At 40.6% G+C, this 15,894-nt stretch overlaps 2 protein-coding genes across 10 annotated transcripts in view; one reads left to right on the top strand and one right to left on the bottom strand.

Annotated features, from left to right (window-relative positions):
- Positions 1-4,180: 4,180 nt before the first annotated feature.
- SMIM19 (small integral membrane protein 19) lies at positions 4,181-15,723 on the bottom strand. Of its 9 annotated transcripts, XM_087418589.1 has the most exons (6): positions 15,611-15,688; positions 14,369-14,451; positions 13,830-13,951; positions 11,777-11,914; positions 10,168-10,246; positions 4,181-6,064 (listed from the first exon to the last, which is right to left on the bottom strand). In XM_087418589.1, the coding sequence occupies exons 4-6, from the start codon at positions 11,908-11,910 to the stop codon at positions 5,939-5,941; spliced, it is 339 nt and encodes a 112-aa protein (XP_087274715.1). In that variant the 5' UTR covers positions 11,911-11,914; positions 13,830-13,951; positions 14,369-14,451; positions 15,611-15,688; the 3' UTR covers positions 4,181-5,938. The 9 variants fall into 9 exon arrangements, with proteins under 9 accessions (XP_087274715.1, XP_087274717.1, XP_087274718.1 ...); XM_087418591.1 differs by lacking the exon at positions 14,369-14,451 and having other exon boundaries at positions 15,611-15,723; XM_087418592.1 differs by lacking the exon at positions 14,369-14,451 and having other exon boundaries at positions 13,830-13,948; positions 15,611-15,696.
- SLC20A2 (solute carrier family 20 member 2) overlaps positions 15,668-15,894 on the top strand; it is a 107,284-nt gene continuing 107,057 nt past the window's right edge. The window contains exon 1 of the mRNA XM_087418587.1: positions 15,668-15,772. The gene's annotated coding sequence lies outside the window, so the exon portion shown is untranslated. The remainder of the gene's footprint in view (positions 15,773-15,894) is intronic.

The raw sequence follows: 15,894 nt of genomic DNA, 5'->3' as shown, positions 1-15,894 counted from the left end.
TTGGAGGGTTTAAGTATGGTACAGGGCACGTGGCAAGGAGCTGAGGTGTCCTGCCAACAGCCAGAGGAGGGCGCCATCTTGGAAGCAGCTCCTCCAGCCTTCAGCTGAATGCAGCCCCAGCTGGTGGCTCACGTGCTCACTGTAACCTCTGGAGAGACCCGGAACCACCCAGCTACACTGCTCTTAAATTCTTCAACCGTGAGATAAATGTATGTTGTTTTAAGCTATTAAAAAACATAAATTGAATAAAATATGATGTGTTGTCGAGATTTAACTACTTTCACAAAGTATACTGGACTGCCACCAGGAGCTGCAAGAATGGTTGAGTCATTGTTGCTCCCTGTTGCACTGGGGAAAAAAATAAAAAGCTATTAGAATAGGGTTATTCCATAGGCCTGACTGCTTTCTGGGACAGCACAACACTGGATTCAACCTGATTTAATTAAGTGAATATCTGTTAAACACCTAGTATTTGAAAGATATTACAGTGGGTAAAGAAAAAACTTGACACCAAACTATATGTTCATCAGAAACTGCCTCTTTATATACCTGCTTCCGTGCCTCTCCCTGTTTGCCCCTGGAGACATTTCTTCCCATCTAATCTTCACATTTCTCAACATTGCGAAAGTTCAGGACTAGAAGACACATTCACATTGTTCACTTTTACTCATTTGTAAAATGGTAACCAAAAGATCATTATCTGTTATTGTCTATCATCCTATCTCACAGAGATAAGACAATAAAGCAGAATTGACTGTGCTGTGTTTTAACAGATACAAAACTGTAGAATCACTCTTTTTTTTAGGAGTTCCACTGCATTTAATAGTTTCAATGGGGAAGAGGTGAGCTTCTGATTGCTAATGTTTAAATTAAGATGATGGAGGAGGGCAGAATTGGAAGTGGTAGCCAAACAAATAGGTGGAGTTTAGTTAATTGCTTACATGATATGATTTCAGAGGCCATAAAGGCTCTCTTATCCCTAAAAATTACCACTACTCTGTAATGTCTGAAAACTTCATATCTTTCCAGTTGAAGGCTTTCTCTGTTAAAATGCAGAACAAACACCCTGTGAGAAATAACAATTTAACTGTTACCAGTCATTTATGCTTTTGTGGACGTGTTTTAGATTCTTTCTTGGAAGTAGATTTTGATAGAGAACAGAAGGATATTGGATACTGTGGGATGAAGTAGAGAAGAAAGAAGCATAATGTTGTTCAAGACACCTTCAGACACCCTGCCTGTTTTTCATTTTTGCCAATGATTGGTATGACAAAAAATAGAATCTGGTTTACTAAGAAATTGATTTACAAATATTTCTTCTATAACTTCAAAAAAATAATTTCAAGCTTATAGATATGTTATAATAGCACAAGAAACTCCTCTATACTCTATCCCCACTTGGTTAAAGCCTGTACTTGCTCTACCACTGTCTCTCCCCAACTGGTCATTCATTATGCCTAGAATTTGCTTAGATTTGAGTTTCCATCTGCTATCACTTCTCTTTTGCCCAAAGAACTTCCTTTAGTATTTCTTGTACAGCAGACGTGTTGCTGATAAAGCTTTTTAATTATCATATATCTGAAAGTATTTCATTTATCAAAACATGTTTGTAATAGCTACTTTAAAGTCCTTGTCCACTAACTCAACATCTGGGTCATCTAGGAGTCAGTATATATCGACTGTTTTTTCTCTTGACTGTGGACCACATTATCCCATTTCTTCTCTTGACTGTGGATCTCATTTTCCTGTTCTTCTCATTCTTGTAATTTTTGATTGTATATTGGACATTGTGGATGATATGGTATAGAGATTCTAGATTCTGTTATCTTCCTCTGAAAAGTGTTGGTTTTTGTTCTAGCAGACAATTAATTTGACAGGACTCAAACTGTATCTCCTATGGTGGGAAGCAGCCGAAAACTCTGCTTAGTACTTTCAGCCTTCTAGCTGTTTGTTTTCTGCCAGGCTCCTTAGAGTCTCTTGTGCAGATTCGTAATTCAGGGATCAGCCAAGGACTTGGCAGAATTTATATGCAGATTTTGATGTTCCCACTTCTGTGGTTTACTTCTTTCTGTGAGGTTCCTCCTCATTCTTCAGTCTCTCTAGAAGCCCGAAACTCTGTCCTAGTTCTCAAACCAATTTCACTGCAGTTTTCTCCTTGAGTTCTAGCTACTTTAGACTGGTGGATTGGGAAATAGCCTCAGGCAAAAACCATATAAACACAAATCTCAACCAGTGCAGTACCCTTCTTTCAAGGATCATCTTCCTTCTGGTTTGTCTGCTTGTGGTTACCTTCAAATAGTTGTTTTTTATGTTTTGTTCTGAACTCATAATCATTATTTGTAAGAGAGTCTGACACAATTACTCTTCCATTTCCAGAAGCAGAATCTACAAACACTTTTTAAAAACACAAAAAATAAAAACATCAATTCTATAGATTGTTATAAGTAAATTAATTAATTCAACAAGTTATTACCAAGCATTTACTTTGGGCTAGTTACTATGCTAATACTAGGTGCTAGAAAGCATTTCAGATATTAGAATTATATTAGAGGGCCGGCCCCGTGGCTTAGCGGTTAAGTGCTCGCGCTCCGCTGCTGGCGGCCCGGGTTTGGATCCTGGGCGCGCACCAACGCACTGCCTCTCCGGCCATGCTAAGGCCGCGTCCCACATACAGCAACTAGAGGGATGTGCAGCTATGACATACAGCTATCTACTGGAGCTTTGGGGAAAAAATGAATAAATAAATAAATAAATAAATAAAATTATATAGAATTATATTAGATTGTAGTCAACTTGAATGGGCCTGGTTTTTTAAACCTCAAAATAAATGTTATTTAGAGACACCTGCAATCCCGTCCAAAAAAAATCAATATAATAAACATACATTTACTTGTTCTGTCTTAAATACATTTATGTGGTGCATTTTTTCAAGAAATTCAGATTTCTGAAGCCGAAAGTATTTGCAGTTAGGTTTAACACCACCAACAGTTGGTTGCAGTTAAAAATCCTCAACTTGCTTTAGTTAGTTTGAAATTTGTCAAAATATTTTTTCATAAAAATCCCTGGGGTGGAGTCACTCTTTCATAACAGTGAGACCTGTCATTTCTGTATTTGGAAGAGAAAAAGGAAACTCTGCAACTAGAAACATCAATAATAAAAGAAGTGATAATACTTCTTTTAGTATTATCTCACCTTAGGTGACTTATCTCACCTTCCTACCTAGAATGTGGAATGTTACTCATCTCCATAAACAGCTTCAGCTTTTTACTATATCTAAATAAAATAAAGGTAGAGAATACACCAGTATAGAATCCAGTGCTCAATGCCACTCATTTATTTTGGGGCGAGAGGTCAAGGATAGGAGAAAGATGACCTGATGCTAGGGTTTACCACCTTAGTTCTCAGCTTAATTCCTCATCCTTACTCTTAAAACCTCATTCAAGGCCTGTCTCACCCATACACTTACAGGAGGCAGAAGAGGAACAAGAAGACAGGTGGGAAATTTTTCTTGCTTTATAGTTATGTGTAGATCTGGCTCTTACTTTATTAGGGAGTCAAGTGGGAAATAGATTAAGACTAAGCTCCAGTCCCTATTCTACGATGTCCACTATTTTGCATACAGGTGGGGGGTAAGCCAAATGCCCTTTTTATTTCCATTTAGTTTCCCAGCACCTATTCCTAGTCTAGTTCTGTAATTAGAATTGAACAGCCTATAGAAATTCACATATGGCCAGCACAGGGTATACACTCCCTGTTTGTTGAATTTACTTGCCATAGAGCCATTACTTGGCTCTATATAATATACTTGTGCCCCTTCTCTAATTATCTTTTCTAAGATACATTTAATCTTAATGTCTGAAATTATTTTGATTGTCACTATTTCATGTCTTATTTCTGCCTAATACTTAAAATAATTCTGACATTACAGCAATTTTACCATAAACTCTGTATCTCATTTTCTGGTGAATCATATAAATAACTCCACCTGAAACAGTGTGAGGTCAATAGCAAACACCTGTGCCCTTTGGAGGCACATTCTTCCCTTAGTGCAGCTGGCTGGCATCGTTAAACATCCAGTGATTTAACGCACTCATGCTGTGCACCAACAGAGGTGGACCAGTGCTTCCTGCTGAGTATCTTGTGCATTAAAGAAAAGAAATGAGGAAAAGGAGCACACCAGTGTTAGTTACCAGTTTATTAGTCATTCCAATTTTCTTCCAAAGAAAACAGTTCCATCGAATCCTTGGTGGATTTAGGGGCAGAAGGACAATCAGCTGGTGTGGCTTTGAAGCGTGGCTGCAGGGCTTCCCCCCCTTTCCCAGCTCAGCTGTTGCAGCAGAGGAAACTTCAAAGGCAGACTTGCTGTTGTTCCTGCCAGCGGGGGGTGTGATTCCCATCAGTTAGTTTCAGAGAAAAAGGGAGGAGGAATTCATCCTCTCTCACTTCCCAAGGTTTGATGCTCACCAAGGATCTACCAGTTTTCAGTTATGACTGTCTCTATCCAGTGGATGCAAATAAAAACAATCACAATTTCATCTGGATTTGTATCTATTTATGTACACTATTTTTACAAATCATCTGAGATAGCCAGTTTCTGTGATTTATCCACAGTGTGCCACACCACTGACACAAGCAGCCACTCCCGCTCCAGATTATACTCTCTGCTCAGGGAAATACAGAGTGGCTCTCCTAAGAGCAAACCAAGGCTTAAGAAGATTGTCCCCTTGCTGTTCTGCTGCCCTCAGCCCAGAATTGTAACTGTTTACAATCCTTTAGTCAGTTTTTCATTCTGTGTATAGGCGGTGCATTCAAGCTCAATTGTAAGTTAACAAAAAATTATTCCATTTGGTCAACAATTCACGTTTACAACATATACATTTTTGAATGATATAACTAAATTTCAAAAGTAAATGCAATTTCCCTGAATGATGTTATTTGGTCTAAACCGTTTCATTTAAAATTCATATTTTTTACTTCATAATTATAAAAGGAAAAGGAAATAATGCTTGAAATATTAACTCTAACTCTTAAAATTAAGAATAGCTTTAATTCAAAAACTAATTCTTGGACAGTGACATGGACAGTTAAACTTCCCTGCCACGACCTCCAACCAGCTTTTATTTAAATATGAAAAATTAGGTAAAAACATTTCATTGTACAATACAAAATGGTACAAGATACGAGAATCTTCAGGGAGACGACTTATACTAAAAAAGCATAAGTAACTAGATAGTTACATTCAACACTGATAGTCATACCGAAAAGCAAGTTGCTAACACTGTTATAGAGGTGCCTATTTATTCAGTAGCATGGCCCCAGTATGGCCTAAGGAAGACTCTTCTGTTAGAAATGAAACTGTGGAATTAAGAAAAAGGAAACAAACTCCTGGGAACACAATTAAGGGGAACAATTCCAGTCACAGAAAGCTTCCACAGTTAGGAGATGGGTACGCTTCCTGACGTGGAAGAGACAGTCTGCTGTGCAGGCGCTGAAGCAAGATAGCTGCCTCAGTTACGGAGTGGTGACAACAGCAACAAGAACACCAGTCAGTCCATCACCCATACTACATCTATCACAGAATACAACCTAAGGGGAAGTTATTCCAACGACTGGATTTTAATTTTTTAAGTGTGCAGAAATGTTGAAATCCAAGTGGCACAAGCTCCAGATTCTCCCTTCCAGAGACGTGTTTATATCCCTGACCACGGTATCCTGCAGAAATCCGCGTCTTCACAGGTAAAACCCCATGTCTGGTTACAGTCTGTCTTCCTAGGTATGTGCAGACAATTTGTGTTCAGCCTTTTTGAGCCATTTTTTATTTGTGTAACAAATGACATGGAGATGCAACAAAACACAAAAAAATTGGGAAAAAGTCACAAGTAAAATGATTTTATGGAGAGAGAAGTTTTAAAAAAATGCTGTTCATGATTTAGTGGAATTAGGAGCCTGCTCCCACAGTGTTGGACAACAACTGCTTACGTGGCTCTTCTTCCAAGCTTTCATTCCAAGGAGAGCTGCACACTGTCAGCTGGGCTCTGCGGCTGCTGACACTCATACTTCCTCGCTATTGGAAAACAAACAAACCAAAAACAGGAAAAAAGAGATAAAATTAATAAAATAGCAAAATAATTACTAGGTAACACCACTAAATCACAGTTAAGTCATGATTTTCAGTAAAGAATTAGCTTAGAATTAAACTTTTTTTCACTAGAGGAACTTATACTTCATGATTCTCTCAACAGTGCTTATATTCATTTTTATATGTTTATTATTATTTTTTGTATATCAGGATTATTCAGAGCTTTAAAATATAAAGTAGACATTATGCTATTAAAATTAAATTAATATTTTGTAATTTCCTTCTTTCTTATCTCCCATTTCCACCTTAAGTCAATAACAATGCTTTTGTCTACATCATAAGGAATGAGACTACATTTTAACTTATATGCCTAAGAGACTTATTATTGAACACTGTCATTAATATAAAGTAGAAGAAAAAACAGATATGCAATTCTGTATTTTTTGTACTTATGAGAAATGTTTATTGAAGAAGAATGGTCCTAACCTGAAACTACAGAAAGTACAGGGCTAAAATCCTTGTGAATGTTGTTCACTGCTTAGCTTTAAAACTTTCATTCTCTTCATTAAGTTTTTACTGGCCAAGAAAGAGATACTATTTTTTATGCTACTCAAGGTGAATCCAGATATTTGTGGCCTAAAGCTTATACAACTCTGAGGGTCTTCTTTAAGAAAAAGAATTTTGGGGGCCGGCCCGGTGGCGTAGTGGTTAAGTGCGCGTGCTCCAGTGCAGCGGCCCAGGGTTTGCAGGTTTGGACCCTGGGCATGCACCGATACACCGCTGGTCAAGCCATGCTGTGGCGGCATCCCACATAAAGGAGTGGAAGATGGGCACAGATGTTAGCCCAGGGCCAGTCTTCCTCAGCAAAAAGAGGAGGATTAGCATTGGACGTTAGCTCAGGGCTAATCTTCCTCACAAAAAAAAAAGAAAAAGAATTTTGTTTGAGATTTCCTCTTGAACTGTCAGACTTTGTCAGGACTAGACGTCACAAACACTAAGAATGATCCAATGTGATGGGATTCATTAAACGTGCAAATCCACACATATACTCACTGTTTATAAGAATAATGGCTTCCAAAGATGGCCACAACTTAATCCCCATAATCTGTGAATATGTTACCTTACAGGGCAAAAGGGACTTTGAAGGTGTGATTAAGGTAACGACCTTGAGATGGAGACATTACCCTAGATTACCTAGCCCAACCTAATCACATGGGCCCGTAAAATCAGAGAACCTTTCCTGGCTGAGTTTAGAGAGAGAGGGAGATATAAAAACGGAAGAAGGATCAGAAAGATGCAATGCTGCTGGCTTTGAAGATGGAGGAGTGGGCCCACAAACCAAGGAATGTGGGTGGCCTCTAAAAGCTGGAAAAGGCAAAGAAACAGAGTCTCCTCTGGAGGCTCCAGAAAGAAATGGAACCCTGCTGGCACCTTGATTTTAGCCCAGTGAGACTGCTGTAGGACTTGTAACCAACAAAACTGTAAGATAATACACTTGCGTTGTTTTAAGCCACTGAATTTGTGGTCATTTCTTACAGCAGCAATAGAAAACTAACACACCTCACAGACACAGGAATTCTGATAAATTTTTATTTTATGCAACTCCCATCAAAGAAGAAAAAATACTGTATACTGGATTTATAATTGTATATGCTATACTATTGAATATATTACCGATAGGAGATAACTTCTGTTTTGACCAGGTGTCAATGAAAACAATTCTTTACTTCTAATTTTCCATACAGAGCTTCCGGCTCTGTATCTTTTTTTTTTTTTAATACTTAACTTTTCTTAAGGAATTTTTTTGTGTGTGTGTGAGGAAGATTGGCCCTGAGCTAACACCTGTGCCAATCTTCCTCTAATTTATATGGGACACCACCACAGCATGGCTTCACGAGCGGCGTGTAGGTCCACACCTGGGATCCGAACCTGTGAACTCTGGGCCACTGAAGGAGACCACACAGACTTAACCACTATACCACTGGGCTGGCCCCTTAAGGATTTTTTTTTATTGTGGTAAAACATACATAAAATTTGCCATTTTAACCATTTTTAAGTGTACAGCTCAGGGGCATTAACTACAGTCACACTGTTGTGCAACCATCACCACCATCCATCCACAGAACTCTTTCGATCATCCCACATTGAACTCTCTACCCATTAAACAATAACTCCCCATTCTCTCCTCCCCTGGCCCCTGGCAAGCACCATTCTACTTCTATCTCTATGAATTTGCCTCATATAAGTGAAATCATACAATATTTGTTCTTTTGTGACTGGCTTATTTCACTTCATAATAAGAATTATGAAGCATAATGTCTTCAAGGTTCAGCCGTATTATAACATGTGTCAGAATCTCCTTCCTCTTAAGGAATGAATTACATTCTATTGTAGTTATACACCGAATTTTGTGTATCCATTCATCTGTCAAGGACACTGGGGTTGTTTCCACCTTTTGGCTATTGTGAATAATGCTGCTATGTTAAACTGTTTTATTTCTTATTTTGAACTGGTATCACACGCATATGGTACAAAATGCAAAAGGAACAGAAGAGGAAACAGTGAAGTGTCTCTTTCTCCTACCTCATCAGTCTTGCAGCTACCCACCCAGTTCCTTTCCCCAAAGAAACTGGTGACTGCTGTTACCAGTTCTTAGCATAAAATTCATGCTGAAGAACTTTTTAGAGGTTCTACTTGCATAAGATATATACGTACACATATTTTTTTCTACTTTTCACCTGAAATTCCACTCCACCCGAGACATGTACTAGTAACATCTTGCTGATCATTCTTTCTTGCTTCTTTCTATGCACACACACACACACACTTAGGTTTTTACTATAAACATCTTTCTTTAAAAAAGGTCCAGTCTTTTTTCCTTAAAGCTCACAATGTCCCTATCAAGATAATGAATGTCAATAATCTGAGGCCTATCTTTCCAAGCTTTCCTCCATGCTTGCATAATTACACAGAACATTTATATTACATGTAGATAATATAAGGGATGTTTTGGTCATCTGATTTTACAAGAGTGGCATCCTAGTATATCTTGCTTTTCTCACTTAATGATACACCATGGAAACCACATCTCATTCTTTTAAATGGTGGCATAAAAGGCAGTGGCTTAGATGTACAATTCATTCTGCCTCTGTACATTTTAAACTTTGCTTCTTCTCTACTACCTCATACTCCCAGCGTTCAGTATTACAGAACATACTACTATTGAGACATGAATTCTGGCCTGGCACACTGATGTCATATGCCATATTCCTGGAAGCCATTCCTATACTGCTTTGGCTTACAATAATATAATTATAATAGAAGTGACTGCAAACTCCATAAATACAAAATTCAAGCCCAAACTAAAAGTAGCTGCAACTTGATTTTCCCTTAGCCAGATTCCCAAATGCTCTTGGCCACTTCAATGCCACCACACGAGGGGAAGTGCAAAGGAGGGCAAATGTGAATAGCAAGAAATAGCAATTTTAACTGATTGTTAAAATATCTGAATTTTTTTTTTTTGGTGAGGAAGATTGGCCCTGAGCTAACATCTGTTGCCAATCTTCCTCTTTTTTTTTTTTGCTTGAGGAAGATTGTCCCTGAGCTAACATGTGTGCCAATCTTCCTCCACTTTGTATGTGGGACACCACCACAGCATGGCTTGATGAGTGGTGTGTAGGTCCGTGCCTGGGATTGAACCCATGAACCCTGGGCCGCCGAAGCAGAGCATGTGAACTCAACCACTACGCCACCAGGCCAGCCCCTAAAATATCTAATTTTTGCAAAATTTACAGAAATATGATCACTTAAACATGTTGCTAGGGCTCTTCTCAGGGTCTTGGAAGGGTTCTAGACAAGTAAAGGATCCTGAAGTATTAACTTCGTGCAAATCTGTCTTTGCTAATACTGTGTTGAGCATCTAAAAAAGGCACTAAGTTTTCATTATCAACTATTTCTGATAACCTTTTGCTAACTAGACTCAATTCCAAAAAATCTATTTTACACATGCTTATGTATATAGTTAAGCACAGAACATACTTACAAATGGAATACATTTCCAGTTGCTGTCTTAAACGAATTTTGCTTACTGTGTCATAAAAGTTGGGCTCTGAAAAAGTTTCCACTGTAGATGGCACACTGAATATCCTCATAATTTTCCTTTTATTCCTAAAACACAAAAGCAATGCAGAAGAGAGATTTGTATTAATATCTACAGGAGTATAATACTCTCATGATCATAGTAATCAGAAGCTACATTAAAAGGACTTAAATGACAGTAAGTCCATCTTCTATTTTGTCTCTGTGAGATGCTTCCTTGGCTCAAGTATTCTTTTTTTCACTAAAAAGTAGGAAGCTGTACATGTACAGCCACAGGGCTTTAAGGAAGCAAAGAAAGTAGCTGAATGCATCCACTTAATACAACAAAGTAACATACTTCCATTGTGTTTCCACTCTCTCTCCCACAAAAAGCCAAATATTGTATGGAAATACGCACAAACAAGAAAACATCTGATTTTTTCCCTCCCTCTCATGTTATCCAAATAAAGCTAAATTACTGGGTTAGAGAATAAACAGAATGTGAGTAGACCTTAATTTTAGAAAATAATGAATAAACATATTTCTTAAATACAATAGTATGGCCTTAGTGGGGCCATCTATTTAAATGAACAACAGTGTGTCTCTGCTGTTAAAGCAGCAGGGTGGGAGGAGGCGGCAGCTATTTTTAGAGGAAAGCTGTTACCTGAAGAGACCAGTGGTGATCTGTGGAGCCTTCTCCCTCCCACTCACCCCCTAGAGTCCAGGTGGCCCATGGGCCAGCTGCTCCAGGGGTCAAGCAGCCAGGAAGTGGGAGTCTGAGAGCAAGTGCCGGCTCTGAAGTACTCCCCTGGCCAAACATCAATAGTTTGGGTTACTCATTATTTTGATCTAACGCCTTTTTCACGTGGTAGAGGACAGCAGGAAGCACGAGGCTACATGCAGAAGCACCTCAGTCCAGCTAAATACTGCTTTTCTTCTTCAAAGCACCCCCCACTTTTTTTTTGTTTTTTACTGTACTTAAAGGAAAGGAGCCAGGGAGTGTGGAAAAGAACAGTTAAATTATGCTACAACATCTGGAATTACAGCAGGAAATATTTATTGAGGATTTACACTACATGGCGTACCAGGGACACAAAAGTTAAAGGTCCTTGTTCTCAAGGGACTGGAGTTTTTGTAGAACAGACAGACAAGTAATCAGATAACACTAATACTGTTCAATAAGTGCTATGATACAGTCAAGCACAAGAACCAGAAGGAAAAACTTGAAATGTGTGAAGAGAGAATTGTTGAACACATAGGAGTTAGTGTTTCTACATTTCAGGGACATGGGCCAAAAAATGTGCTCATCCAAGGATGACAGTGAACTCAGGCTGGATGATAAAATTGAGCTATATAAGAAATGACAGAATGGGAGGATCAAGCAGCTGGTCTGGGTGGGTGCTGAAAGTTGCACTTAAATCTCCATTTCTTAAAGCAACAGGGTTTTCAAAGTCAAACTTTGGTGTCCAGGGCTCAAGGACAGACCCAAGTAGACAGTGCTTTCATAGCAGAACAAAAATGCTGATGAAATTTTTGTGCATTTAATTCAGATAAAACAAATAACCTGCAAAACTTTTAAATGCCCAGTTTCTTATCTACTTTGAGATACTCAAAAATTACCTCTTGGCATACATGAAGAGACCAAAGCTAACCAGGATCACTACCAAGTAAACGTTGGTGGCTTCGTTCCAGGCCTCGTGAACGCTGTAATCGATAGAGCCGTCGTCACCCATCACTCCGTAACCTCCAGGCATGGGGCTGTAAGAGAGAAACAGTGCAGGACGACTTCTAGTTAGTGAAGGTACGACCATCTGGAGAAGGGCTGGGAACATATGGCCTGCTGGCCAACTCCAGCCTGAGGCCTGTTTCTGTACAGCCCAGGAGCCAAGAATGGTTTTACATTTCTAAATGGATACATTTTAAATGGTTATAAGGACCTACAAAATATGCTCGATTTTTGCTTCACAGTCTTCCAAGGCCTAAAATATTTACCATCCGGCCTCTTAAGAAAAAGTTTGCCAAACCCTGGTCTAGATAACTAAGGCATATATTTCCCCTTATTTTAGACTTTGAAACATTACATCTCCTACATAAAGGTTAAAATTTGGGATTAAAAATGTCATTACTAAAAGGATGTAGGTGGAAATGTCACTGCTGTTTCCACCCTGTAGCTCACCCAGAGGAAAGCAACCGAGTACTTTAAAACACGGACCAGACAACTGGCTGTGATGCTAAGAGAACAGTGCTGCTCTAGTAACAGTGGCTGAGAAAGGCTGCAGGAGCCATGACAATGCGTCCACAGGCCTCCCCACGCAACTGGATCTAGTTTTGGCCTCCTGGCCAAACTGGTTGAAAGAAGCTGAGATAAAAAGTTACTTTTTGCTATTTACACAGCTGTGACTTCTATTCAAGGAAATGCATTCCTTGGACATTCCCACAGAAAATAAGAGTGTTAATAGCAAGTGTATCAAATAGTAAGTAAGTAAAGAGAAATGGGTTTCTGATTTGTGTTTGAAAAGTTAATTGAATTTTTCCTTAAAGATACAGTTCTTCCCTTGGGTTGGACTTACAGGCAAGTTTAAGTAAAATGACCTAATATGTGAAAGAAATCCAGAAGCATTTAGACTTTCTAGAAAAAGAAGGAAAACTGCACAAATGATAGGTGATAACCGTGCTGTAGTTTCTAAGAATAAGACAGTCATTTTCTCATACCAAGAAAAAGAGTATCTGGAATGTCCAAGGAACTGTTTTGCAATTTTTTCTAGAGATCCTACAGCAATGAAGGCACTGCAAAAAGTCTTCCACTAAAGTATCCTGCATTCTGTCCCGTAAGCTTCCAAATGTTCTTTAATGTGGATTTGGCTCAGTAAGTTAGTAAGTGTGTATCAAGGGCAGAATCTGTTTTCTTTCTTAGCTTGCCTTCTTAGGGGTCTGCTCCTAAGCGAAGGGGGCATGTTTGCCCCTTTCTGACATGTGAAGTCTTTGTCACACGTTTGGGGACATATTGTATTCATGTACAATAAAGTGAGTATCGTGAATGGCCACTTAAACTCTAGACATTGAGGGCAAGAATAATTTCTCTAAAACATCTATTGGTATCTGATGAACATAAAGATTGGTCTTATAAAAATTAGCCAGGGAATAACAAAAACAGAACTTACTGTAAATTATAAAAACTTATAGATACAAGATCTAAATATTATTTAAATATTAAACCATACCCAATTCCTAGATATCAAAGACTGGCTATGGGTTTTTTTTTAAGAGAGTGGAAGGCACAGGGGAATTTGGCATATTCACAGTTTCAATTCTTATTCCTTAAAACTGAACTCCAGAGTTTCTCTGAATGTAACATTATAATTTATAGTAAGTAACCAGCCTACTTCAGAAATAGAAACTTTTGGAAAACCAGAGACTATAATTGTCTTTACGATTTATGGAATCTAAAATTTTGTTGGTGCCAAAATTAACAACAGTGACTGTGTTTTTGGCAAAAAGAGATGAGTTTAGATGTCTGATCTGAGATGCTGCAGAAAGTCCAGGCTGTAAGGGTGGTAGGTTTCAGGACTGAGAGTTATTAACAAATTGGGGAAGAACAGGGAACATATAGCAATGGCCACTAGAACATTCTGCAAATGCCCTGTATCTGAAAAATTATGAAAGTGTTTCCTACCTGTTTTCTAATGCCTGAATGGATCTGAGCCAAGTTAATTTCTTGCTTCAATTTTTCTCAAAAATTCTGTTCATGTGCCACTCAATAAAAGGCATATTCCCACAGAGCTTGTCTTCCTCCTGCTACAAATATGCCAGTCTTTAATTACATTTACAGAAGGATTTTGAATTACTGCTGACCCAGAATGGTAAAATTAGGATTTTGAATTACTGCTGACACAGAATGGTAAAATTTTAACATGAATTATACAACATATATTATACAACATCATTGGTATGCAATGACACTACTGTTCCACAGTTCCAGGGACATGCACCTGAGTTATTTTTAGCAGTGCAGTTGTGAAAGATTTGCACCCAGGGTAGGCCTTTTCTGCCCAGTCCTCCATCATGACCAATGGCAGGAATTTGTAAGACTGCCAGGAATAGGCAATGGCCTTGTCCAGAGTCGCAGTACAAGACCCATGGCCCACATGTGGCCTGAACTCTGACCGTCCCCACCCAGCATGCCACAGTCTAACCAAGTATCCACACACACACCTGCTGAGCAGTTACTGCAGACCACAACAGCCTTCCTCTTGAATCTAAAGCAACATGCTCTGGGGCATTACAACGGTTCATTCCTGCTAAGTGAATGTTCAAGATCACCAATGTAGCCAGCTGGCCATGTGCATGGATCATCATTCAGGGCTCTTTTGAGAAAACTGAACTTTTTTCACATATTTTCCCTGTACAGTAATGCTTGAACGATTTCAGTAAGGAAATGCTAGGACGAGCTGAATTAAGTCCCAGGTAAACATTAGTATGGAGAGAGAAAGTTGCCAAAATATGACAAGTAGGGCTTGGTTTTAGTTTGATAAACTTTTAGGTCTAGAACTAGGAGAACTTTTCCAGCGATCAAGTGACAGTAAGTTTTAAAGTTAGTTTGCTGATTTTGGGTTCTAGGTGGTTCTAAAATTGAGTATCACTTGTCATCATGCCTTGAATGTTATCATTTTTGTCTCTCACTTAGAGCTCTGTTATTTCGATACAAATTCAGATTAGAATCACATACACAGTTCCAAGAGTTCCTTACAACACAATCCCCTGCATAAATGTGATTTTTTCTCTCAGTCCTCTGAAACACTAAAGGTTTGGGTTTCTGAAGCAGAAGCGTACAAGGTAATAGTCCTTCACCCAACAGGAAGCAGACAATTAACATCTGCGGGGTTCTGTGCTGCGTAGTCCACATACTCATTTCAGTTTTCCAACCACCCTGCTGGGAGGCACCAAAGCTCCCTTTTAGCAAGTGGGACGGTGGTGCTGTAACTTGCCCAAAGTCACACAGGCCAGGGAGCGGAGGGTCAGGGCTGTCACCTGTACCCGCCGCTCAAACCTGAACTCTTCCAGCCCTGACCCGAATCTAGCGAGACCCGCTCCTCCCGGAAAGAAATCCAGTCGGGCGGGTAGAAAACAGAATCCTGTCCCAGGAAGCGGCCCGAAACTCGGCGCGCCCGCCGCCGCAGGCTGCGCGGTTCCGTCTCCACACGCCCAGCCCGGGCCCGCCCGCCTGACAGTGCACGCGCGGCTGCTTCAGCCTCTCGGCCCGCGGTTCTGGAGCGCGCAGCCTCACGCCCCCGGGCAAGAGCGAGGCCGGACAAGGAGCCTCACCGCGGGGGCCGGGGCCGGGCCCGGGCCCGGGGGCGCGGCCACCCCCCCTCCCCTCCCCCGCGAGTCCGGGGCGGGGCGGGGCGGGGCCGCTGACGCCGGGCCCGGGAGGCGCGGGGCCGCGGGTCCACTCACGCTGCTCGCTGCGGAGGCGGCGCGCGGCCGGCTGCTCGGCTCCGGGCTCTTTCCCCGGCGTCGGGGCCGCACGCGCGGGCACCGGTGAGCGACGGACCTGGACCACCTCTGCCTTCGTCACTTCCTGCCGGCCGTCGGCTTCCGGAGGGAACGAGGAGCCAGGTCTTTCCCCCCCACCCCCCTTTCAGTTCTGAACGGGAGAGACGCTGCGACGGCCCCGCTGCCGCCCCCGGGCGCGTGAGTGGAGCCGGGCTCCCTTCCCCTCCCCGCGGCGGGGCGCGTCC

Source organism: Ceratotherium simum, chromosome 28, assembly GCF_057802395.1.
Source record: "Ceratotherium simum simum isolate JZ-2026a chromosome 28, ASM5780239v1, whole genome shotgun sequence".
NCBI lineage: Eukaryota > Metazoa > Chordata > Mammalia > Perissodactyla > Rhinocerotidae > Ceratotherium > Ceratotherium simum.
The sequence above is the reverse complement of the archived record's forward strand: the minus strand, read 5'-3'. Positions and strand labels throughout refer to the sequence as shown.

What these genes read in the sequence shown, in the direction of transcription:
- SMIM19 (XM_087418591.1), bottom strand. Translation starts at nt 11,910, where the DNA reads ATGCCTGGAGGTTACGGAGTGATGGGTGACGACGGCTCTATCGATTAC. An exon ending in CTCTTCATGTATGCCAAGAG is followed by an intron (nt 10,247 to 11,776) that starts GTAATTTTTGAG and finishes TTTGTGTTTTAG; the next exon opens with GAATAAAAGGAAAATTATGA. An exon ending in AGCCCAACTTTTATGACACA is followed by an intron (nt 6,065 to 10,167) that starts GTAAGCAAAATT and finishes GTTTTCCAATAG; the next exon opens with CGAGGAAGTATGAGTGTCAG.